At 41.3% G+C, this 26,098-nt stretch overlaps 1 protein-coding gene across 2 annotated transcripts in view; it reads left to right on the top strand.

Annotated features, from left to right (window-relative positions):
* Positions 1-26,098, top strand: part of plxna4 (plexin A4) — a 186,480-nt gene that overhangs the window by 26,406 nt on the left and 133,976 nt on the right. For both annotated transcript variants that reach the window (XM_056749417.1, XM_056749418.1), the window contains one exon: positions 6,072-6,254. In XM_056749417.1, coding sequence (XP_056605395.1) covers positions 6,072-6,254 — 183 coding nt within the window. The remainder of the gene's footprint in view (positions 1-6,071; positions 6,255-26,098) is intronic.

Genomic DNA, 26,098 nt, shown 5'->3' with positions numbered 1-26,098 from the left:
CGTTCTCCTTATGTTCCTTTTTTTGCATTAAATTAAGCCTGATTAAGAAGCCTAAACACAGTAGTGGATGTACTCTACCGGTAGCAGTCTTGTTTTCTTTTAATTAACATGACTTCGGTTCCTAGCCAAGTTTCACTCTGGTCAAGATTTAAACTCCATTCAAGCACTTTATGAGATGGTGTGACATGGTTTTAATCAGTCCTGTGCACTGTGAGCACTGCACTTCCATTCATTAAAGTCGATTTCCAGGTTTATTGGCCTCAGTAATTACATCTCCCATCGTAACTACTGCAGCAAAGGTCATAATCCATCATAAGATCGTTATCTCCTAATCAGACTAAACTCACTTTACATGTAGATGTGAAAAGGTTACGTGCCCCAGCACAGTCGGGTAGGGTCGGTTTTAATCTTTCGTTTTACGGGACTATATAAACGCTTATGTGTGGAGTTGCGTGTTCGCGCATGCGTACGCAAACAAGAAGGTCCTTGTTGACAAACGTGAGCATGCTTAGACAAGCGCTCACTCACAAACGCAATCAGACGCTGAGCTGTTTTCCTGTTGTATTGACAGTTGAGATCATGCAAAAACTTGATTTGCATCACAAACCCGGCTGCTTTTGCTTCCTTGAATATTTCACACATGCCGAAACAAATAAACAATATCTTGCAGACGAGCGCATACACAAGCATACAACCTCAGATGCTCGTTCAAGCATGTGCAAACGCAAAATAGTCGTCTTGTCACAAATGCTGACATTTCGCATTTAAATGTTTTTGATCCGCAAGGGGTGATGGAGTGCGTGATGACATCATAGACAGCGACTGCGTGTTTCTGTTATCGAGCTGTACTCACCCAAGTCAAACACATTACTCTTTCTGATTGGTCTCCTGAGTTTTGCACAAGCAGCTTTTTCGTGAACCTCCGGAAGGGTGACTATTAACGTTTATGTTTAAAGAGACTCTGGTAAGCGTACAGCAGATGTAAGGAGGCTTCATGACACACCTGCCTCTTAGATACCATCACAGGTCTTTGAAAATCCTGTCCTGTGGCAGTGTTTGGATGTTGGATTTGACTGTATATGTTAACGGCAGGGGAATGCCTTGAAAGGGGATTAGATGGTGTGATTTAGATCCGCAACACTCATTTTGACATCTGACGGTGACTTTGAAGTCGGACGTGCTGCATGGAAAAGGCCAACGAGGGGTTAAATCATGCCAACAGTGTGCTTTCAAATAGAGGTCTGCTATGAAAGTCTAGCTCACAGCCATTAAGTTATTAAATGTCATTACACGCTGAGAGTTGTACGATACTACTCAATCTGTCTTAGTGGTGATCTCTGGGTTATGTCAGCGCTTGGTAGAGGCCACATCAGAATAGAAAGAAGAACTGAAGACTTCTTTAATTTAAGAAGCAGTGTGAAAACAAGCGTGAACAATTGAGACCAAGAAATAGAGAGAGAACGTGCGTGCGCACGCGAGAGAGAGAGAGAAAAGGAAATAGACCCATAGTCACGGAGTGCTATTATGCAGGATAGTTGCCTTATTCACTACTCGATCATTCACTCGAACACCGGCCACACATCTGAAATATTCGGTTTGGAGTTGAACCCCAAACCCTTCCATACTAAACAAACTGCACATGTTTTTCGAGCTTAGATGCAAATAGGTATTTTGTTCTCATCTGTTGGCCTCGAAAGATAAATATTTGTGTATGTTGCCTCAGGCCAAATGCACCAAACCAAAACAAGCGTCTTACAAACAAACAGCCGCTCAAGTGCCGGAGAATGGTGAGCGCATGAGGATCGGCGTGCTCCGAGCTGATTGATTGTTGATATAATTACGTCGAACATGAAGCTGAGATTTGTGGGAAATAATGTCTTTGTTGCTTCCAACAATCCCTGCGTGAGATATTACTTGAGCATGAAAAGGAAAGACTCTGAAAGGCTAATTATATGACTGTGCAGAATTAGCTCTTGAAGAGCCGATTCATCATCTCAATGATGTACACTTGCCACGCTGATCAGGCTTTATTTGCATAAACTGAGCATTTTGATCAAACTGTGATCTATTAATAGGGTTTTTTCGCAACCTCACCGTTTTTTCAAGCCTGGCGCATGCTGTGCAATTTTCTTTCTGTCCTTTATGACAGTTCTCTGTCACATGAGATGATATAACCCTGATTAGATCATAGTCTGTGACATTAACGTTTTTAAATATGAATATAAAAAGTCTTTCAGGACTTTGTTATCAAAGATGAAATGTAGGCGAAGTTTAAACAGTGGTTTCAAAAGAGGTTTCAAAACATTTTGTTATGTAGTCAGGTTCATCATACTGTAGTTCAAGCCCAGGCCTATTGTCCCTGAGCCTTTTACTTCTGCCAGAGGTTTCTCTAGGTTGTTCCCTTATGTGCTCAGATTGGACAAAAGACCTTAAAAAAAGCTTCTGAAAAAGCATCTGATTTCACTTGTTGTCTTTCTGTAAAGGGACACAGAGACGCCCGCTCAGGGAAAGAGAGGCACCTTTGTGTTTCAGGAGCTAGCCAGGTCCGAATGACCTGATTCTGCTTCCGTGCCTCTGGAACGAGTTCAGATGGAGAAAAAAAACAGCGCCCGCGTCGATCCAGAGGCTTTAAGTTGCTCTCGTCTAACCGTTCCCTCCTCCTCTTTTACACCTTCAGACGCGCAGCGTGAAATTGCCAATAATGCAGCGGCTTGTTCGCATGCCATGCGCCGACAGCGAGCGAGAGAGTCGTAAATGCAAGGGGAGAATAAAAGGTGAAGAAAAAACTGTGAAAGTTGGAGAGATTGATGGGTGCTCTCCTTGTCGCCCCCTCTCGCGCATCACGCCCGGGGGGCGGATCGTCGAGAGATGCCGTTTGCGTTGGGATGGGCAGAATAGAGAGAGAGGAAATGTCATGTTTATGTGGCTAGGTAATGAAAACGTGTCTGCTTCCCGAAAGGTTGACAGACAGGAAGCCTATTTCATTAGATTGCAGCACATAGGTTCTGATTGGCATGTTGTTCACCTCGCCAGAAATAACGTGGCATATGCCAATGAGGAGATGAGAAGACACATGCTCTGTCACCAACCCCCCCCCCCCACTGTGTCACTGGCATATGCGCTCTGCCATGTGAGGCCTGGGCCTTCTGATAAAATATCTGCAGTGCCAAAAGGCATTAAACTGTGTCATAGATACTTGTGGCAGGATATGACGGTCATTGTGTTTATTCTTAGCAAAACTACCCTACGGACAAAGAGTTATGAACCAATATTGGCGAGGACATCTCAATGAGGATTCCTTAGCGTGGTTCAATTGTATTTCTTAATGTATGCTGAAAAGAAACACTTGTTGACACAAGTCAACATTCTAATGGATCTAAACTTAAATTGTATAATTTTTGTTTTTTTTTATACTTTAATTTTTACATTATTCTTTTATTTATTTTTAATTTTAATAATGTATCTTTTTAAAATGTATTGAAATTTTCAAAAAAATACATTTTCAATTAATATTATTTTTTTATATTACTTGTGGACAGATGGACACTGTATCAGGTCCACAGAAGAAAAAAAACATCTACATTGGTACAATAAAGTTTAAAACTTTAAAAAGGCTGACTAGATCTTTCTAGATCTTGAAAACTTTTTGATTTGAAGGCGTATGTCTAATAAAAAAATATTCATGTGGAGCATCGGATTATTTGATATGCTCGCATGACTACTAAAAGCATTTGTTTTTAAGTTAAATGACCGACAATCAGTAAGCGCAAAGAATTAAATGACAACGATTGGTAACTCAATCAATGATTAAATATTAACATAATTTGGCCGATGTATGACCATTACTTATACCAGGATCACAAGCGATCACTATATTTGCAAGGAGTTTAAAAAAAAATGGCTCCTACACAATAAATAAAGCTGTTTTTTCGTGAGTCAGTATAATCGTAACCTCAGATGTGGCTGAAATGTCTCTTTAACAGTTTCTGCCGATGCTGTGAGCTCTGCTGTGTTCGAATTTTACACGCTTTGACCCGTGTAAGCAAGATAAAGACTGCTGTAGGGCGCGATTGCGGCTGGGTGTTATTTTTATTTGCCTGCGTAAGCAGGTGCGCATGTAGAAGCAGGTTGCTGCTGTATCAACAACCCGTGATGATTCATGGCCCCCAATACGGACAGGAGACATCTGCAGAAAGACTAGCACTGCAGAAAACAGATCTTTCATGTAGCTGCGGTTTTCTAACAAGAGCCGCGTGCTAGAAACAAAGACCATTAGTCTGCCCTCGCGCAGCCCAGCCGAGCTGCATGCAGGCTTCAGCTGACAGCCGAACATTTCCAAAGGTCAGACATCCACAGAGAGAAGAAAAAGCACACAACTTTGAACATTTCCCCTATACTCTCCCACTCCCTCGCCGTCTCCCCTTCATTTCTCTATTTATTCTTCATTCCGACTTGGAATTGAGTGCTGTGTTCTGCATCGATTCGCCTGATCACTCATAAACCGCCATTTTAGAGAGACAGCCCCCTCTTCCATTTGCTTAATGAAGGGTCTTGTATCTTCTGACCGCTGACAAATAGACATTTGCTATATAGCATGTAAAGACCTGTCCGCTCGTGCCGACCGATCACTTGATTGATCGCATCTCTCTCTGAGGTCGGTCCGATGCGCCTCTCCGGGGGATGAAATCGCTGCGGATTGGTCCCACAACTCACAATGGCTCTTCAAACAATGATAGCCTATGAAGTCAGACATCATTAGCCAGGGTCTATTGTTATTAAGATAAACACACTCCTCGGATGTAATTGAAGTCTCATCAGGGGGGTATGTACATTATTTCAGTGAATACATGAAGAGTTGTTTGTGATTGATGATGTACATCCAGATGCTTCCTCTCACGACCTGGGCATTGCCTAGTGTTGCCCTTTACCCACAACGTCACATGGGACCAACTGCAGAGTGTTGCTTCGGGGCGAAATGCAATTCAGGCCGTCTCGTGTTTCATGATCTTGGAGAAAGAATATGCCATTATAAACTTAAATATTAATGGTAATTTGGTTGGAGACACCTGTTATGCGTTTTCACTGATGGACAATTATTGTCCAAGCTTTTAGAACCAAATTAGACCTTTTAAAGTGGCTGACATCATGTAGCGCCGACCGTTATTCATGAAGACAAACACCAACGTTATATAGTCTCTAAAGTCAACATGAAATGACATTAGAAAGCCATTTAAGGGCTGTGATGTGATGCATTTCCAGGATATATTATACATGTACTTTTTTATTGTTCTTACACAATAAGACCAGAAATGTGAATTGTGACAGTTTTTAGTTTTATGTAATTTTTATTTATTAAAATTTAACAATATTTTAGTATGTTAAATATTTAATAATGACATTTTTCCCATTTCAAGGAATAGTTCACCTTAAAATGGTCCCCATTGTCTTGACCGTTTTTTATTCCTACTATGTAAAGTCAATGGGGTCAATTTTTTGAGTGAACTATTCCTTTTAGTCTTTTAATATCATTTTAAAATAAATTTCATAATTCTTCATTCAGTAGTGGCCTGAGGAATCATGAATGAATTAAAAGCCTTCAGCGTATCATATTTGTCAGCATTTGAACTGTTATGGTTTCATGCCCTGAATGAATCAAATCCCCGGCCACCATTAATCTCGCTTTCCATTTGTTTGACACTTTATCCAGAGGTCTGCACAGCTGTTTCAGTGGATGTGTATCCTCACTACAGACTGAAATATAAAAGCATTACCAAATGATTATTTGTTTATCAGAAGCTCTCCATCACTTCATTGAGGCCGACACTCGCAACTGTTCCCGCAATATGTTATGTGTCATAAAGTCACGTTCCATCACCTGATATTCCACATTTAAAGACGCTTTTTACCCGATCTCTGTCTCATATCAGATAATGTGCCATGAATGGTGCCTTTATAAGGTACAACTGATGTGCATTTACGGACTTGTTTTACCCAACAGCTCCATTTGTGTTTTATTCTGTAGACGTTTTTTTAAAAGTTGAATTTGACACATGCCGCTTTTTCCTTTTTAGCTCCTAACCATCGATGACAACTTCTGCGGTCTGGATATGAACGCCCCGCTCGGCGTCTCAGAGATGGTACGTGGGATTCCCCTATTCTCAGAGTCCAAGGACAAGATGACGTCCGTTATCGCCTACGTGTACAAGAACCACTCTCTGGCTTTTGTGGGCACAAAAGGTGGACGTCTTAAAAAGGTAAGACCATCGTTTCTCAAAGTCCTTCGTTCTTGTTTTTGAGGGTGATCCGTTGATCACATCACTGCAACCTTTTTAAAAGCGTCGAGGATCCAGGAAGTGTTGTTCGGTAATTGATGACGTCAGGGACTGGTGTGTAGACAGCATGACACGTGAAAAGATCATAGGCGGTCTGCTATAACCCGCCCAGTAGGAACGTAAGATCAGGCGAGTTGCGCAAGCACGGTCATCATATCCGAGGTGTGTCGAGAGGGATGGTTGGGAAACGCCGGGCCGAGAGGACCGTGTGAATTTCTTCGCAGGCAGAGGCTGTCGGGGGTAATTGGATGATGTGGTGCAGAGGCTTTCGGCCTGGTACCCTCTCCTCTGACTTGAGCCTCTGTGGAGCCGTGTCTGAAACGAATCTGAGGGCCAGCCAGACACAGCACAGAGCAGAAAATACCATTAATAGAGAGGGAGAGAACGCTAGAAAGGAGGGGAAGACAGACAGAGAGGAAGAGAAAACGACAGTATCATTTTTCTCAAGTGCTAAACCTCCAGGGTATTGATGTTACAGGCGGACAAATCTTTGCCAAGAGGCAGACTTCCAATTTTAACGCATTCTTGTTATTGTGGTGCCGGTTTGTGTGGTTGGTGTTGGATCAGGCTGTGGATGAGAATCCAGGACTATTCCCAGAAATTCCTGTAAACGGGGCGAGGTAACTAGCATCCCAGATTTATTAAAACATATTTCCTGCTTTTGTTGAAGAACATGATCAAGAATACAGACAGAAAAGTACAGATACAAGTGTTCACGGCCAAATCACCAGGGAACAGACAGTCAACACAGTGATGTTCTCGTTTGGCCAGACGGACATAGCAAACGCACACACGCGCGCACAAACCTTTTAGTTGCCATTTCGGTGATTGCAGACCTCCGTGGAAAAAAACAGCAGATGATGTCACCGTTGTCGTTTGGGCAGACCGGGACAAAAAACATTACAATCATTAATCAATGAAAACGAGTTTATTACCTACCCTAATGCATAGTGAATTATAGACTGCCATCACGTCACACTCAAGGAATTGTTTACTAGCTGATGACGAACTTCAGGTAGTGTAAATATTATCCGTTGCATTTCTGACCCTGTTTATACGATTACGCAGACTGTTGAAATTCCTAATTCGAAGTATGAGGTCGTATTGGTAATGCTTCCGTGAACCGATGAAAACGACACAATTGTCTACTCAAATGTTTGCGCTTATTATTTCTCATCCCTGTTCTGTACATTCAAACTCGTGTGAAAGTTGAAATGAGGATGATTTAGGTGAACATAAAAGCCAAATTCATTTATTTAAAATTTAAAGCAGGATAATCCAGGGTTTACAGCGTTTACGTCTGCAGTTCTCCGACTGCAGTCCTCCATTTGATTGACTCCGAGAGGAGGCGCAACAGCGAAATGTTTTGCGTCTCATCGCGTTAAACACAGAGCTGCAGCCAAACCCCAGAGAGAGGCAGTAAACAACTTCTTAACCCTCTAGAGAAAATCACACAGACACATTTTTATGCATGCGCACACACACATATGGCCGTCAACATAAAACACAAAACGCTGTTTGCGACAGAAGCCGTTCGGCTCCCTGGCACTGTGACGAACCTCCACACCAGATGTGGTTCGGCGACTTTGAAACCTCTTTATCACTTCCTACTTTATCTTTCTGCCTCTATCTATCTGTTCATCCATCCCTACTTCTCTCAATCCAGCTGTCTCTCTTTTTGGATATTCCCTTTTCAGGAAAGCCATCATTTATAAATGATTTCCAGGTTGTCATCACATGGTGTTCAATGGGAAGGTTGTGTTTATGAGCACACATTTACGACAGATGTTGTAAGACCAATGGCGAAGTATTTGAGCGTGTCTAATAAAGAATGATGGTGGAGGTTAATTATTGTTGGTAAATATAGGAATTGTTGACAGATATGCTGTCCATGGTTTGACATTGCAAAAATTATTTTATTTATTTTATTTATAATAAAAAAATAACAATGAAAGAAATCTCTTATGCTAGATTTGTTTTCAATTTTTTTTCTGTCACGCCATAGGACACACATATAATTGTCGACTCTATATAAGTTAATGTTGACTGTTTGATTTTAAGACATTTTGTGTATTGCTTATGAAGAAAAGACAAAGCTAATAAAATAGATCTCCCATCATTCTCTGTAGCAGCACATGAATGATATAATACCTCTTTTTATCTGTTTTCTTGCTAAAATATTTCTGTGTTGGTCAGCACATGACCAGAGAGATACATTTTATTATTTATATTTGAATGTTATTGATTTAGATTTTATTTATACGAAACAATAATATTATGCTATTCAAACATCTCTGCATATTATGTATTGTTGACAAACCTCTCCATTCCATTTAATTCTACTCACTGGCATCCACTTTGTCCTTCAAAAACCCCCGATGATGGCTTTTTACGTATGTTAAATAGGCCATATGGCCGAGGCCCCAATCTTTTTTTTGGCTTGTCTCTACGTCTAAAAGGGTGAAATTAAACCTATTAATTGCGGTCAGCAGATCCGTTTCAAGGCAGCACGGAAGGTGACGGGCTTCTAATCCCTTTTGCGTGAGGTATTCGTGGCACCGCGTGCGGGAGGGAATTTGAGTTCTGGCAGGGTAGGATGAGCCCACCAATATTCCCCCAAAGCCCCCCGTGGAGGTGATAATGCATCCAGGCCCGCTGTCCGCCGAGGGAATCTCAGGCACTCACTCGATACAATGAGCAGCTAACCTTGAATCAGACCTGGCACAGGAAGGCCGACTGACGGCGCCCGGCGTGAAGGAGAAAGAGGAAAGCGTACTTGTGCAGGGGGTGGAAGTGCGCGAGTGTTATCTGATGAGGTTCTGTGCATTTAGCCATGAGGGGTGCGCTGAAGTGAAATCAACAGCCCGAGGAGACGGCTTTAAGGAGATGCACAGTTCAAAGGGCAGAATAAGATTGCTCAGAGGAGATGGGTTGCTTCAGCGTAAAGACTCAGATTGCAGGTTGTCGAGGGTGATGGCTGGTGGAAAAAGCTTCCATTTGTCTCTGAATGGGGAAAAGGTCACGTCATCCTTCAGGCGCTGCTCACGGCGCGTACGCCTCTCTGTGAATTATTTTCTTTCCTTGTCCTGTTTTACTGATTCAAGCAGGTGCGAATGGTAATGATGGGTGACTAGTTAAAATCTCATGCAAAGATTATTGCAAAGCTAGCCTTACTATGTTAAATTGGTCCTAAATTAGTCGGCTAGCCAATGACCCATCTACTTGAAAGGTGCTTGAATGGTTTTTTGGTTCCACAAAAAACCATTCAGTCCAAGGTTCTTCAAAGAAGCATTTTTTCTTACTTTTTTATAATCTGAAGAGCCTTTTTTCGCCACAAAGAACCTTTGGTTCCGAAGGTGCTTATGAGGTTAAAGCTACTTTATGGAACCAAAAGCTTCTTCTATGGCATTAAAAGAACCTTTTGAAGCACCTTTTTTTAAGAGTGTAGATTGATGTTTTTTGCGTGTATGCTTGCATGTATGTCAACGTATGTTTCTTGATACCCTAACCGCAGATGCAGATTATTGAAATGATGTGTAAGAGCCAGAGCCACTGAAGCAAAGGATTAAGTGTTGAAATTTAATGATGAAATATGCTGCAGGAAAGAGGAGAAACGTTGCACAAGTGCGTTAGAAGTGTGTGCGAATGTGAACGTGTGTTCTGTCGGGGTGTGTCCTTGTATACAACAGTTTTATCACTCTCTCTGCAGCTGCTTATGCCAAACCCCAGAGGAAAAAGCTGTGGTTTTTTACTCGGGCCATTCTGCGCCCAAACAGAACGGCCCTATAGAGAGAGACAGTGTGAGAGTATACAAACTCATTTGTAAGAGTCACTTAAGTATGTGTGTCCTGAATACGTCAGTAATGACAGCGAAACTTAGGCCTCATCCTGTGCTTATGAATCTATGGGAGCGTTGCCATGGCAGCCAGTTTGCTCTCGCTCGCTGTACGTTGTGGCGTTGCAGCTTCACTTATAAAATAAAAGATGCTTCCTTTCAGGTGGCAACATTCTAATCTGTTGATCGAACCAAAATGCATGTTTATGTTTATGCATGTTTGATGTTACTTTGCAAAATTTGATAAGTGGATTTCAGTATTTACTGATACTTGCATTTGAACACAACTCTCTCTCTCTCTCTCTCTCTCTCTCTCTCTCTCGCTGCCCACAGACCTTTACTCTCCTCTTTCCGTTTCAGTTTTAATGACTTGTTTGTGCTGTTTTTGAGGCGAGTTTAGCTGCAGTCGGTCTGTTCTGAGGCAGAGCTGGAAGCCTTTGCTGCGGTTGTTTTGTGGGTAAAGCCTGGAAAGGCGAATGAGTAGTGAGGCGCAATAATGACCTGGGAGCAGTCTGAGATCCACACCGCCGACAACACGCTGGCCTGTAAGTGCTGGGATCATAAACGAGCCCGCCCACACGCACGCCTTATTATTCAACAACAGCTTCAGAAAAGAAGAGACCAAGACAGAATGAAATGGAAAAAGATGACCAGCCTTATTTTGGCATTCTGAGAAACAAAACAGTCAGTTTAAAGAAGTGTTCACACCGACATTGGTGTGCAGTCGAAGCGACTGGTGAGCACTAGTGAGTGTGATGCAATAAAGTGAAGGCGAATTCAACCTGATAACTTCATCTAAACGTACAGGGAAGTAATGCTGTTGCAGTTCCATTCCTATTTATTTTTAGAGCGCTTGGGTATGTTTTGGTCTATGGTTGTCTATTAGATCTCTACAGTGTGAATGCATTGAGTTTACAAATATCACCACCATGCATATGATATCTGTGTATTTATAGTCAAGCTCTGTTTGGTCTGCCTCCTTTTCCATCGTGTATAATTGAAAAAGCCACTTTCAGCTCTGCATGTTGACAATACACACGGCTTCTGTTACATCACCGTTAAAACAAAGCATCATGGGACTTGTAGTTATTGTGTTTTTTTATTATGCGCTACTCCTGTCTTCTATTATTAAGATGCTGACGTTCTGTCGGATGTAACCTGGCCCCATTGAAGATACTTTGATTAACCACTTTGATATTCAGTCTTTTATTAGCCATATAGTTCCACGTTTCTGTGATTCGTGGGAATTTTTGTAAAGGGAGTGACAAATCAGAGCTGACGGAGACACCAAAAGAGAGAATAAGAGGAGAAATAGGGATGGAGAATATTCCTGAGTGCGCTCATTCATGAGGAGGGTTATTCATCCCGATGTGAAGTGAATGCCAGAGCTCTGTAATCATACTGCAGTGATGGAGAATACGGGCACTGCTGTACCATTCAGTCCTGTTGAAGATATGCCGGGCTTAGATTACCATGTCTATTTTAGCAGTGCTATATCGTGTCCTGGCGGTTATGTGGAAGGGGTTATTCTTTATATGTGTGAATAACAGGTATTGTGTTGTTGTACGTGTGTGTGTGAGTGTGATCATCTGTGTGTGTGTGTATGTGACCGTTCATTCCTTGTTCATATCAGTCCTCCGAATGTGCCATAGCCTTAGTGGATTGCCTTGCTTCTTACTGCCTACATAATGGAACCATAATGGAACCGCATAAGTGTGATATTTTAAGTAGAGATGCACCGATGCTAAATTTCTCCACCGATACCGATTATTCAGAGTGATATTGGCAGATGTTTACATTAAAATGTATATTTAGTCATTTATCCAAAGTGACTTACAGAGAGTTCAGGGAGCAATACAGCGAAATGTCATACAGGAGCAATAATAGAATAAAAATAGCCAAGTTGTTTTTAAACCATCAGGCAATAGTGTGAAAACTTGCTTTTATTAAACAAAACCGATTGTTTGCCCATAAATTGGTGCATCTCTAATTTAAATAGATTCATGTATTTCAATACTTACAATCCTGCCTAAGTAGGTCTATTATCAGATTTTTTGACCAAGCATACTGTACAGTATAGTCAAATAATAGGCATGTGTATAGACCCGCCCCTTACAAGACCAGAAGCCTGTGGTAGTTTATGGGAAGTCCTATTGAAACGTTATGAGCCAGGCCTTTCCTTTTAAACAGTTGTAAACAGACTATTAAGACGGCAGTAAAACCACGCAAACGCCCTGGAGGGGAGGGTTGCCTTCAAACGCCAGCTTCGGCTTTCAGTTTCTCTTTACTAATTGACATCTGTCCACTAAAGCTCTCAGTTTCAAGATCATCTGAACTTGTAGAGGGAGTCAAACCACGTTGGATGATTGAGATTGAAGCGGCTATGTGGGCTCATGGGTGAAAATTGGGTAATGGAGCTGATATATGGTAGCGTTTTCAAAGCTATATTTGGAATGGAATAGTTGTGTACTGCATACTGTATAGTATACTCCTTAATGTATTAGGGGAATTGTTTTATTCTTTCAGGGCATTTTTTGTCAAAATTGCAAACATGCAAAACGTCATGTTGAAAATGACGGAATAAAGTATTACCAGTTGTTTTTGTCATGGTTAAATGCATTGCATTGTGGGATATTGTAGTATTTTGCTCACATAGATATATCTAGAGATGGAGAAACATGAGGTTGTATTTTCCCATAATTCTCCACCACAATCACTCCTGCCCATCTCCCGTCCAATCACCAACAGCACAGAGGAGTTTCAGCAATTGCATAAAGGCCACATCCTGCCCAAAACCGTTTCAAACCATTAATATCTAATTTCTTGCCTGTACAATGTAATGTCTTGCGATGTTGTATGGCTTTATTATTCAAAGCAGCTGCTTCTGCATGAGATGAATAGTCAAACTCGACTATTCAAGAGACACTTCTATACGGTTTAATCAATCCGGTTTGATCTAGTACAGACGATGACCAGTCATCTGCGTGTGTGCGTGAAGAAGTGTACTTTAATCGGTAAGCATGTAGGATGTTGAGGAAATGATTAGAATCAGACATGCAGAGGTGCCACTCCTTTCAGCTGGATAGGAACTCGTTGATTCTACATTAATTACTCAGTGTAACAGACTGTGAACGTTCCCTTTCAAACGTTTAATTAAAACCAAAGTTGATCTTTAATTAAATTGTGCGGCGAAAGGTTATTCGCATTCAATGGGTGACTCCAAACTTCTATTGTATTAATAATTGGTCTTCAAGATGTCTTAGTGTGCGAAAATGGCTGTCGAGATTGTTGTACGTGTTTTTTCACAGCGGTACATTTTTAGGCCCGTAGACCATAAACAAGCAGAAGCACTTCCTGTTTCAGTTTTTTTACCATCACACGAACATTTAACAAAAAACAACCAACAGAACTGAAAAAATGAATCTAAATTTGTGGTACTTTTACAGTTGCGTAACTTTTAATATTTGAATCCCCCCAGCTGATTCGTGTTCCTTGAAACTGCAATGCGTGAATTATAACAGCATAGAGTAATGTTGGAGAAATACAGTCTGTCCTGCTTAACTGCAAAGCCAGCTCTTTATCACCATGTTTGGTCCTTCATCTCGCTCTGATTTATGAGCATCGCTCTTCAAATATCACTGTAACAGTAGCGGACATATTGCAGGTGAGCTTACATCAGCCAATCACAGCGCTCCATCTGGTCTCATAAGGTGACCGGAGCGCCTCTCTGCTGTTGAAGCAGGAAAATGGGTTTCCTCACAACTGGGTCACTCACTTTCCTCCCTTGACAATACAGCATTGGAACAACCTAGAAAAGGTGTGCTGCATCGCCGTGTTTGTGTGTGCGCTTACTCCTTAGGTTTTTTCATTTTGTCAATGTTTGTAGGATAAATACAATTTGCATATGAATATGCTGCACAACCATTCCGCTTTCTTTAGGCCATTCTTTTTAACAAGATTTATGAAATAATGCAAAAAGTATGACCTCCATTCCCTCGTCCCTTCATCCCTCCGCCGACCGGAGCCATCACCCAAACCTTCATAAGTGGATTCTTATCTCGGCAACACCGTCTCTCCCTAAGGATTATGGGGCTTTCGCTACGCTCATGGAATGGTAATTACAGATCTTTGAGAGAAACACTTTCTATTCCAGTAGATGAGAGATATATGAGATGCGCTGCTCATTAGGGCCCGCGCCCCTGAGTTTGACTTACACATGCATTCATCACTGTGCCATTTGGGTTTGTTGAAAATGAAAAGAAGTGTGGGTGTTTGGCGCATACATGTTGCATGTAACGTTTCCTAGGGGGATACAGAAATAAGATTAAGTTATGGAGATGAAGTGGTCTGGCACACACATGCAGTCCTGTGCTCACACACATACTGTTATTGTAACTGCAATATTGTAAAACAGAAAATGCTTGATAAAGTTATTCAAGATGGCCTGTTTTAGCTTGTTGTCCATTGACTCTGAATGCGATTCTTGGAAAGTGGGACAACAAATCTCATTGCAGCAAGATGATGCCAATGGTGGACATAGTTTGATTGTACGTTTTTTGTATTTTTAAGTCAACAGAAGGACTTTGGAGAGATGCATTTCATTTAGTATTGTGCATAAGGAATTGTATTTACTAGTCAATTTTTTGAGTTCATATATTTGCTCTAGTTTAATGTGATGACTGCTGTTTCACAAACCAGATGTCCTAACATATTTGCATGTCATTTGTTTAGTAGCCAAATATATTTGTACTGTGTGTGACGCAATTTTAAAGGTCCACCGTGTCAAATTTAGCATTGAGGTTGCGAATTGCAACCAACACCACTCTCTGCCCCTCCTTTTCAAAGCACTACGGCGCTGACACAGGACTAAGATGCAGTCACGTTTTCGCTTCTCTCTTGAAGGAGATAATGTATTTACGAAATGCATTCTGTAGAGCAGTTTGTCTGTTTAGGGCTACTGTAGAAACAAAATGGCCAATTCCATGTAAGGGGACCCGCGGTGTATGTAGATAGGAATCGCTCATTCTAAGGTAATAAAAACGTAACGCGTCATTATATAAAGTCTTTTTACACATCTGAATTCATAGTTTCATGTATGTATATTATATGGCATTTCTTTAAAAAGATCCTCTAAAAAATGCACACCACCTTTAAACCTAATCTTAAAAAGACACGAAAAAGCAAGGTTCCGCACTTTCACTTTTAAATCACCCCAAAAAGTACATGGCATCATGGGAGATGAAGTTTCAAGGACTTTCAGATGATGATATTCGAAGGCTTTGAAGGGTTTTTACGCCGTTAACAAAAGAAAGTGCTGACAGACATGTTGCTCCCTCGAGCTTGTGTCCTAGTTTAGAAACTCTGTATGTAATCAAGTAAACCCTTCTCGCTGAGAATTACTTTGTGGAAAAGAGAAGATTGGGCGTAAAATTCATCATGCGTAAATGCAAATTTATCCCCTTTATAAGATGCTAAACATTTACGCATGATGAATTTTAATTGCATTTAAATAATACATTTGACCAGTTTGTTACCAGTTTTTATCCCCAGGTTGTATCGAACCCCTGATCTTGTGTTGCTAGTGCCATAGTGCGCCAGCCGACCTATAGGCACCCTATAGGAACCAATAAGGAGTCGTTCCATTTTCTTTCTCCCTGGGTTAAAGAGATTTTCTGTGTTTGCTGAACTAAAACACCGCAGAAGGACCAGGGCAATTCTATTGGATTTGTCGCTAATTGATTTCTGTTATTTCATTATAGCTGTTCAGTCTCAGCTGTTCGCCTGGCAAACCAACCGTTTGTTCGCTCCGTAGACTTGTTCCTCGGTGGGCTATACCCCATGCTGACTCGTTGCAAGGCCTCATCTGTTTTTATACGGTAGGCTTTTAACACAAACATGGGTTTCGCTCTGTCACGGAGCCCTTCTGTTTACACCATTAAGAGAGCTGAGAATTGATGTAATCTTCAGCTCCAGAAGGTCTATTGGACATATATGGCCCTCAGGCTTTCCCCTGATGAGTCTTGCTGGTTCTTGTTGCATGGCAGAACTCTTGCAAGGACCGGTATGTATCCCCACAAACACACACACACACACACACTTGATTTTTGCTCTTTTCTTTGTTTTAGCCGAATGTTTGTTTTATTGGAGACCCCACTCCTTGACCCTCCACCTCCGTTTCCCCTCACCCATTGGATCGGCAATGACTCTTCTTATCAGGGGAGGACATACATAATTGATTCAGGAATGAGGAGTGAAATTACGATGATCCATTGAAAACGCCGACTCAGACCGCCGTGGCTATTTTGGTGTGCCAGGCCGGAAACTAACTCTTAGTCTCTACGGATACCAGCTCACTTAACCTTACAATGTCTTTCAAGAACATACAATCTGCGTATGAAAAGCTTTGAATTGAGTTTGATGTGCTGGAAGTTGATTCAAAAACATATAATTCGTTCTTAATAATTTCAGTGGAAGCATGTGTTTGAAATAAAAAGTTCTTGTTACAGTCAGTGGTTTGATTCAGACACAGTTCTGTACTGTAATTTCTCCTTGTCTCTGTATAACAGAATTACACTTGTATAGTCTGTGGCAGAAACCCAATATGTGATGGAAAGCAGCGAAGCGCCTTTGTTTTTATGAAACGCTATCCACTGTTACGGCAGCCGAAGTATCTGTTTCCACACCTTCTGCGGGCCACAATCGATGAGACGGATCCGTTTCTGTAGAGTTTGGTGTGTAGTGTTTTCCCAGGGCCGTGGGTTAATGAATGGCCATTTTGCAGAGAGAGGGACTCTCTCTAGTCTCATCTCTGATCTTTGAGGGCTGGTTATCTCTCTCATTGTCTCAGCCTGTGGGCCATTCTCCAAACACACAGCTTCTCGGCCAGGTACCTGGAGATGATACTTAAATATTCTGCCTAAAGAAGAATAAGTTATAAAAAGGATAATAGTTATAAAGAAACTTTCATTTTTAGCAGTAGTATTTAAAGGTCCAGTGTATGAAATTTAATGGCATCTAGTGGTGAGGTTGCCAATTGCAAAACACCGCTCCTCCCTCCCTTTCGAATCGCTATGGTGGCTGACACAGAACTAAGGTGTTACCATGTTTTCGCTTCTTTTCCGAGCTGGATAACAAAATGCGCTCCGGAGAGCAGTTTGTCCATTTAGGGCTACCGTAGAAACAGCATGACGAATTCGATAACGCGGGAACCGCGGTGAAATTAATAGAAAAATAGCTCATTCCAAGGTAATAATAACATAATGCTTCGTTATGTAAGGTCTGTATACACCTCTGAAGACATTGTTCTGTATATTATATTGCATTTTTGCCAATAGTTCTATAGAATGCATCTTTTGTGCCGACATTTTAATGTTTCCAATAGAAAGCTTTATTTAGCTTTCCGTGTGTTCGTTTGAGTGGAGTGGTGGCACAAAACATGCAATAAATCCCTTGAACCTTTCTTCAGACTTTATAGCCATTAGTCTGTGTGTCACATGTTAGGTTGGCTTTTAGCTATATTAAAAGAGAGCGTTTGTTTAGCCCAGCCGAGTCCAAAGTTACAGTCTCCTGTCTGCACGCCGTCATAACACTCACGCTGATCTCACCTCATTTCTGAACGAGCCGCTGATTTATAGGTTTAGAGGTGAACTATGCGGCACATCATATTGCGAGCGAGAGGCCGTTTATACATGGCACTCTCTCGCTCTCTCACCTGTCCAACTGTATTGATTATGCTCTCTTTTTGAGCTCCCATTGAGGTGATAGCGTGACCTTCCAAGACGTTCCATTAGTGATATTAGTCTTCAATCTGATCTCCTACAGCACCGCTAGGACCCCCGGTTTAGGCTGTAGTGTCAGATCGCTGTGTCTTGTGTCTGTATTGCTGAGGTTTGGCCGAGTCTGAACCTATGAAAGGAATGACGCATGTGAAGTTGTCTTTGATGTTGCTCGGCTGCTCGGAGGTTTAGTGGTGTGAACATCGCTGAACAATGATGACGTTGTCAAGTTTAGATGTCAAAGGAACACAATTTTTTCTAAGAAACTAAGTAGACACCCTCGAGAACTGTCTTTATTTCTTATGCCAGAGTTCTCTACTGCTCCAAACCTTGTATCTCCATATTTCTTCATTTTTATTTTTTGCCATAAATCCTAATTATTAGTCAAAACTGTCTTGTAACAACTTTTCTTAGTCCCTTATTGGACAGTTCTCCCAAAAAAGCTCGCTGCATGGCCACACGGCAGCAATGAGAGCAGGATATGGAGCATGCACAGACGTCACTTTCACTTGTGTGCAGGAGAGAGAGAGAGCACACCTTCCCGAAGTTCAGGTGTTTGTTTGTTCACTGCATTTAGGTGATGAATGTTATGTAAACTGTGGATATAACGCTGGATTTGGAGATCGTTTGAAACTGATATATGGAGCACGCGTGGTATGTTTTCGGAAACAATCGTAAAGATGTATCTATCTTTTATAAATGTGATCGAAGATGCAAAGAATGCCAGTCTAGTCTATAGGTACTCAAGATTAATATGAGATTGACAGAAAGCCAATGTGTTACGCCCGCTTTAAAAGCGTGACAAATATGTAATAGTTTGGTCAAATACAACATTTTGGCTTGGTGGGTTTAGAAAAAAGTGTTGTGGCAGAGTGGGCATGGACCCAGGAGCCATAGTGCCAACCCTTCAATTTCAACACTAGATGTAAAGATTCACTTTAGAGAAGGAAGATAAAAGGATGAAAGAATAACTGATTGAATCATGGTCATTTTATACCTGTTCAATTTGAGATTTAGATTCGATTCAAACTCACTCCCCACTTAGCAGAGTGCCATGTTTCTTACAACGGCTTGTGGGCCTTATTTGTTACAGTTCATAGCCTTCTACCATGATTCACGGATAAATGATTTTCATCCGAGGCCTGCAGGGGTTCGACTTCGACCAGCGGCTGCAAGCATTTCTCACGTCTACATCATTGTATAAACACCAGTATCTGTAAATAGATAGAATTGCCTTCAGCAGCTTGACACCTATAAATAGTCAACTTCATATAGAGCCCACGAATATAGATTCTGAGTTTTATAGGGAATGATCTGATGAAATGCATCATGGGAAGGCATCTTGCACACTTCGCACACACACACATATGCGTGTTTTATTGCGCCATGCTGATCACCTGTAAACACACATGGATTTGAGCGCAAGTAATAAACGTCGCTCTCTGACAGAGAGAGGCGAGAGCAGAAGCGGATGAGATCATAAAAGATGACAGACTGTAAAAACGCAGCACCCTGCTGTTTACCCAAACCCCGCATTTCCCCACTAAATCTTTCAAATAAGACACCCCACGGATCAAAACAAGGACATCTGAGCCCCCCAACCAGAGGTCAGGGTTAGAAAAGTGATTAATCTGCCAGCAAGTGTAAATAGGATCATTAGTCTGAGTTTAACATGAAAATCGAATCAGATTAGTGAAAGCGCAAAATATCACAAGAATGGAGAGCGGAGTGGCTGGCATTTAAATGCAACACACGTACACATGTTTTTCTGCGCCTTTTTCTCCACAGCGGCTGATAATGCACGCCGTAGCCCCCGGTTGCAGCTCTAATTGGAGTGTGATATGAACTATGTCATTTGCTGTGATGCTACGTTGAATAGTGACAATAAAATGACATGGGTGGGTGTGAAGGGGAAGAAAATGGAGAAAGATGAGAGAGAGGAGAGTAACAGGAAGGACATCAGATGTTGGCTTTCTGTGTAGTTGGAATTAAAAACCTACTATGACTTATGTTTTGGACATCAGGACCGATAGTAAACACACTATTGAGAGACCACCCTTGTGATATTTTTACTTTGATCTGCCCAGCTGAGCTCCTTAAAGGCACAAACAAAAAATGGCAACATTGACAGACTAACATTTTGAACATACTAACAAAACAGCACGTGGCTCATGAGTAGGTTAGTTTAACATTAAACCAGATCACCAGCTGTTTGTACTTTACCCTTGAGATTTGACCTTCACCCCATGCCTCACCTTGACTTTTGACCTTGACCCTGTTCCTTATCTGTCCCTCTTTAGAAACCGTGTTTTGAAAGAAACGGACAGCTGTCTTTATTGATGTTCATGACCTGTCATATTAGGATGTGCCTTTTAATCAGATTTGTTTATTTGTTTTTCTCATTTAAACATCAATGCTCTACTGGTATCAACTGAATAAATCCTGCGGGTCTTCCCAGACAGGGGTTACTTCAAGTTGTTTTGTTTTGCATATCTGGGAATTGAAAAACACAACAGGGAAAGTTTGGCTCATTTTTTGGCTGTTTGAAAATCACAGTCACTTTCTTTTGATGTTTTTTTTTTGTCTGACTGTCTCTCTCACTCTTTGCTGTCATCTCTAGTTTAGGCCTAGTGCAAAGGTTTACAGTGTTTTCTATTTTTAAATTGTCTTAAGCTGTAATACACAGTCTTTGCAATATCGCACAAACAAACACAGATATTCACGGTGTTGCATTTTTAAATAATTAACATGTTGGGAGGCAGCATGTGTTTCTGTTAGAAGTCAGCCCAAAGTGAGTGTCAAATCTAATAGAAAACCCCCTCGATGATTTGTTGTGGTATTAGGAAACCTCACCCCAGTCTGCAGTTCACACGCCGTACATGCCAAAAGACTTGTTCATTCCAGCTGTAAATGTACACTTTACAAGACGCCAAAACAAGCAGATAGTATTTCACCTAGAGCCTCAGGATCCAAAAGATATTGCTTTTTCTCCTGTTAATATCTTCCTTCAAAGGAAATTCAATAGTGGAGAATTAAAAAAAATACGGTTGGGGTTTGCTGGCTCCTTTTCACTGTTAGTTTATTCTACCAATAGCCAACGGGTCACCACAAAGACATGATCTGAACCCATTCTTCACACGTCATCTCTATTGCTTAATTGAAGAGTTTACTAAAAAAGTATTTATTTATATTTCGTTTTTGGTATTTGTCTTAAAGGGGTGATGTGAAACGGCTGAAACGAATATATTTGTTTGTTTTAGATTTAAGGTTCAAAAATGCTGTACTTTCCATATATCGCGCATGTTTGTATCTCCTCTTTGCCCCACCTCTCTGAAACGTGCAGATTTTTTACAAAGCTCATTGGTCTGAAAAGCGAGGTGTGCTATGATTGGCCAGTTAACCAGCACGTTGTGATTGGTCAAATACTGCAAGCGTGTGACGGAAATGTTACACCTCTTACCATATTTGGAACACCAGGTTCCAAATCAATTGTTCTGACAGGTACGCCCACCTTACTTGCATATACATTTTGGCGGTCTTAGTCCAATCATACCACAAACTGACGTGGATTTGTGGGGGTGTGGTTACACAAGGCATTTCAGGCAGGTCTGGGTGAGCATTCGCTTTTAGTTAGAATCTTTTTTTTCAGACATTTTAATGTTTGCAATTGTTTGTGTCTAATATATGGATGGGCAACTTATAACACACCAAAGACACAGAAAAACACATATTCGTGCCATATGACCCCTTTAAAATGCTCACTTCTGTGAAACACAAAAGGAGATTTGCACAATGTTAACATGCTTTGTTACATACAAAGATGCATTACTTGAACAGGGGCTATTTTTCATACAAAACCATACTGTATGAACCTGTCTTTGATAAACAATGCCATTCATATCTTGATTTTATGAAGATCTACAATAAATGGAAAACATGTTATTCATTCAATGTTAAAACATATGAATGAATGTGTGCCATTTGATCATTCATTATTCTGTTAAATCATATTGTTTGTTTTTATTCATTTTAGTTGATGTTATTATTATATGTTAATAATAGCTGCTTTGACAGAGAAAGATTCGTATTCGTGATGTATAAATTGACACCCGAGCACAACAAAGGCATTATAATGAATGAACTGTGAACTGAATGATTTCCAAACAATAACAAGCCTATTCCCATATTCATGATTAATGCTCGCCATATCCCAGCTGACCGCTAAAGCAGAAGAACTGCGCTCTCTCACACCCCAAACACCAAGCAATTAGTCTCATAAATGATCCCGTTATTAATAAGCTTTGCAGAATAATAAACTACAGTCTGACACACCACAGTCCCGGCTTGAATATTTCATTCTTTTTTGTCTCATGAATTATGAATCGTTTTTCATTACTGAATATGGCTACAAACCAACAATGATCACTAACTGGGAGCATACGCCAACATGTATGTTCATTACATAACTAATCCCAAGTAAGGTTTCCAGGCACGTTAGCCAGAAAATCTCGGAGGGAATTTTTCCCTAAATTTAAGTCAAACTCTAGCTTGTGGATTAGCATCAGGGTTAGTTTCAAGTCTGAAGTGGATGTGATGTTCGGAGGGAGATGCATTGGTAAAACTGTCATGCAGCGAAGAGAGAAATTGAATTGCGAGCGGTGAATAAGGCTCTATTTTTAATCTCTCCTCTATTTCAGCCAGCGCGGTTGATAGGCTCTGAGTGCCGTTGATGGAGAGATGATAGTCCCTCCCTCCCATCAGATAGCGCTGCATCTTTCCTCTCACGCACAAGATACCTGCTCAGTGCTGAGTCTATCTGTAAAAACAACAACAGCATCCAATCGCCTCCTTCAGATAAGCATGCTGAAGAGAGTGGGAAATCCTTTTATTAACTGATTAACTGATTCGGTGAAACTCTAATCCTTCATCATTTTCTTGGTAACACCTTTGATGAAGCCTGTATGTAGTATATTAAAAAGAGATCCTTAATGTGTTGTTCAGAACAGCCTATTTTATTTGTAGAACATAAGTTATGGATCAGCGTTTCTATCATTTTTTTGTCAGTTTATTAGATGTGCATTAATGCTTCTCATTTATACTATTTAATGCATTATATATTTTTAAGGGCTTACTTTAAAGATGAAGTGTAGTTGGGTCAAATATAAAATTTCAATACTTTAAATGATCCTTCTCACGTGGGACACAACAATAGTTATTAAGTCAATGAGGGCCAATGTTGTTTGGTTACCAAAATTCTTCAGAATATCGTATTTTGTGTTCCACAGAACAAAGAAAGTCAAACCGGTTTTGAATGACAAAAGGATGATTAAATGATAAAAATATTTCTTATTTTTGTGTGAAGTATCCCTTTTAGTAAACATTATATAGTGAAAGGTATTTTGAAAGCATTTTATTGATATATACAGTCTTCACAGAATTTGTTTATTACTATTCCCGTCCTCTCATCATTTACCTTCTTTCCTCATCTTCATCTTTTCGGCTCTTTTGTCGGCAGATGAAAGTCTCCCCATGACTCTTTTCTGAAGCTCTCAATGAGCCCGAATGAACGGGAGGGATGAATCCCCCACCCTAGCCTGACTCTCGCTGCGGGGAGTACAGAATAAGATCCGGGGACATGGCATGAGATCCCACCACAGCCCCTGCGGGCAAGGGGGCGACATCAGAGTCTGTGTGTTACGGGGCCTTGCATCAATGGGGGGATGGAGACAGGCATTGTGAAGTGTTTTTTTATTGAACCGTAATCCGGACAGCTGTTCTGGATAGATGCCCGCTCCCCAAACACACCGACTCTCTGCCTTTGTGGCTTCCGCCCGTGGGCAAAAGATTCCTTTAATTATACACATCATGAGACACACATCAAGACGCTGGTGTCATTTTCCGTTACACCACGAAGCGCAGCGTGGCACCTTCATTGTGCAATCCGCAGGGGCGCAGTTCATGCGTGTGTCTGAGCGCGATACGAATCGCACGCTTGCCAAATTATTAATGGCGTTTTTACGTGTCATAATAATTAACGATTTTGGTCGAAGGTACAGCTGTACCCCCTTTCTAGAGATTTACCCTCATCTGCATTAACATGCGCTCATCAACCCCTCACACTCTTTATCTCAAACACACACACACACTTAAACGCAGTAGTAAGATCTGAGGAGCTCCTTCTACCTGCAGCTGGTCTTTGATTGAGTCGCGTCTCGCCGGGGGACCTCTCAAAGCGGGACACGTGCGTCCCTCCTTTAATTACCCCTTCAGCCGCCTGCCAACTTTCCATTCCCCCCTTTTTAGAGTCCCACTAACAATCACGACTTCTCTCACCGAGGGGTACGACGCTCTCTCCGTCCGCCGTCTCTTTTCAGAGCGCAGATATCAAAAGTGCCACAGTCTGAGCGTCTGGGTCTCCCACAGCCTTCAGAGGAGTATTGAAATGAAGCTAATGACCGCTTTAACGCTTTCCCTGTGGGATCTTTGTGCATATGGGCACAGACTGACACCACTGATGCACAGAATAATCTCTGTGGATGGTCAATAAGGGCCTTATGTTAGGGCTATATCTGACCATAAAGAGATTTTAAATGGGTTATTTCTCCATTATAGCTGTTTGAAAAAAAAACATTCTAGGTGCTTGTAGGGATTTGAAAGGAAAGTGTACAACTATTATCTTGGCTACACAAACATTCCAAAAATAAAAGAGTAAAAGAAACAAAGAAAGAACGAGGGCAGATGTTTAAAACCAAGGGCGGAGGTTTTCTTCTTTGATGTGTTAAGTGTGTGAGCGAGACTCATTGGTGTTGCTCTTTTACTAGCAGGGGGGGGGGGGGCGGGGGTCCTGATCTCCCTCTGTCAGCTCAAGTGCCACGTCAAGTGCCGTGCAGCTGCGGATATGAATGTCGGGAACCGGATTTGAATCAGGCAAACTAACTACATACGTTGACTCTGTAGTGCCTGCGACTTGTGAGAAGAGTTCACCAAAAGGCGTGTTTCACACCGGTGCCCAAACGGCACAGTAACCGCACAAACTTTACCACACACACTATAGAGAAAATATATTTAGTTTTGGTTGATTTTATTTGTCGAGTAACAGCAATAAATTATATATTTTCTTTATTTGAATCTGTTATCACGAATTGCTGTTCAGAGTTATTGCACATTATATTCTTAAGCAAAAATCTAATTTACATGAGTAAAAAGACCATAAACTGCTTAATCATCCGAATTCAAGGAGATTTACTGAATAGAAAATGCTGTTTGTGTGGGCGAACGCATGGATGAGCAGTGCTCTATTATTTTATGTTGCTTTAAAAGCCGACATTGCAAAAGATTGTTCATCAATGTCTTCATAATGCACTTTCTTCATATTTTCTGCTGAGTTCAGCCAGCAACATGCAGCCAAAGTATCCTTCGCACAGAAGCTCCGCTTGAGGCTTAACACTTTTGCTATGCCGCTTGAACGTGCAATGTGAATGCTGGAAACTGTCGGAAAAATATGGAAATTGAAATAAATATGTGCAGTCTAAACAGGCCTAAGAAATAAAGGAAATTTGCTGGATTAGTGCGTCTGCTTTAGCCAAGTGTTACATGGGCTCAGTGAATTCCCCACGAGTGAGACACTGCTTCAGGCTGTATTCCTCGACTACATTTACTCCAGTGTCTGGCAAAATGTCTGAAATTAAAAATACATGTGCGCGGCGATCAGACTGTCAGACTGAGTCACACTGTCGGAGAGAACGTGAAATATATTCGTCCTGTGCAGAATGCCACATAGACCTCCCAGTTTCTGTATTTGTGTTTCATTTCATTCTCTATTTTTGAATGTTTCCCACAGCACACAATAATGAGCAATATCAGAAATGCCGGCTGAAATGATTAAGAGACGTTTGCTGCTGGGAGATGGACACTGGCCTTTCTTCGCATTGTTTCCATCAGCCCCTGTTGCTGGGTGTGAAACGAAAGAGAAATGGAGAACGAGAGATGGTGCAGAATCAATCCCACTTGTTCGTGTTGAGAGATGACACTTTGAAAAGGGTAGCATTTCTCACCATTTTTCTTGGTTGGAGCTTGGACGTTGAAGCGCGAGGCTCCCGGCCAACGTTTTTTGACGCGACACTCTTGAGGTGTCACTTTAGAGAGGCATTTTGGGG

Source organism: Triplophysa dalaica, chromosome 5 (assembly GCF_015846415.1).
Source record: "Triplophysa dalaica isolate WHDGS20190420 chromosome 5, ASM1584641v1, whole genome shotgun sequence".
NCBI classification, from domain to species: domain Eukaryota; kingdom Metazoa; phylum Chordata; class Actinopteri; order Cypriniformes; family Nemacheilidae; genus Triplophysa; species Triplophysa dalaica.
Note: the sequence above shows the minus strand (reverse complement) of the source record. Positions and strands in the feature narration are given on the sequence as shown.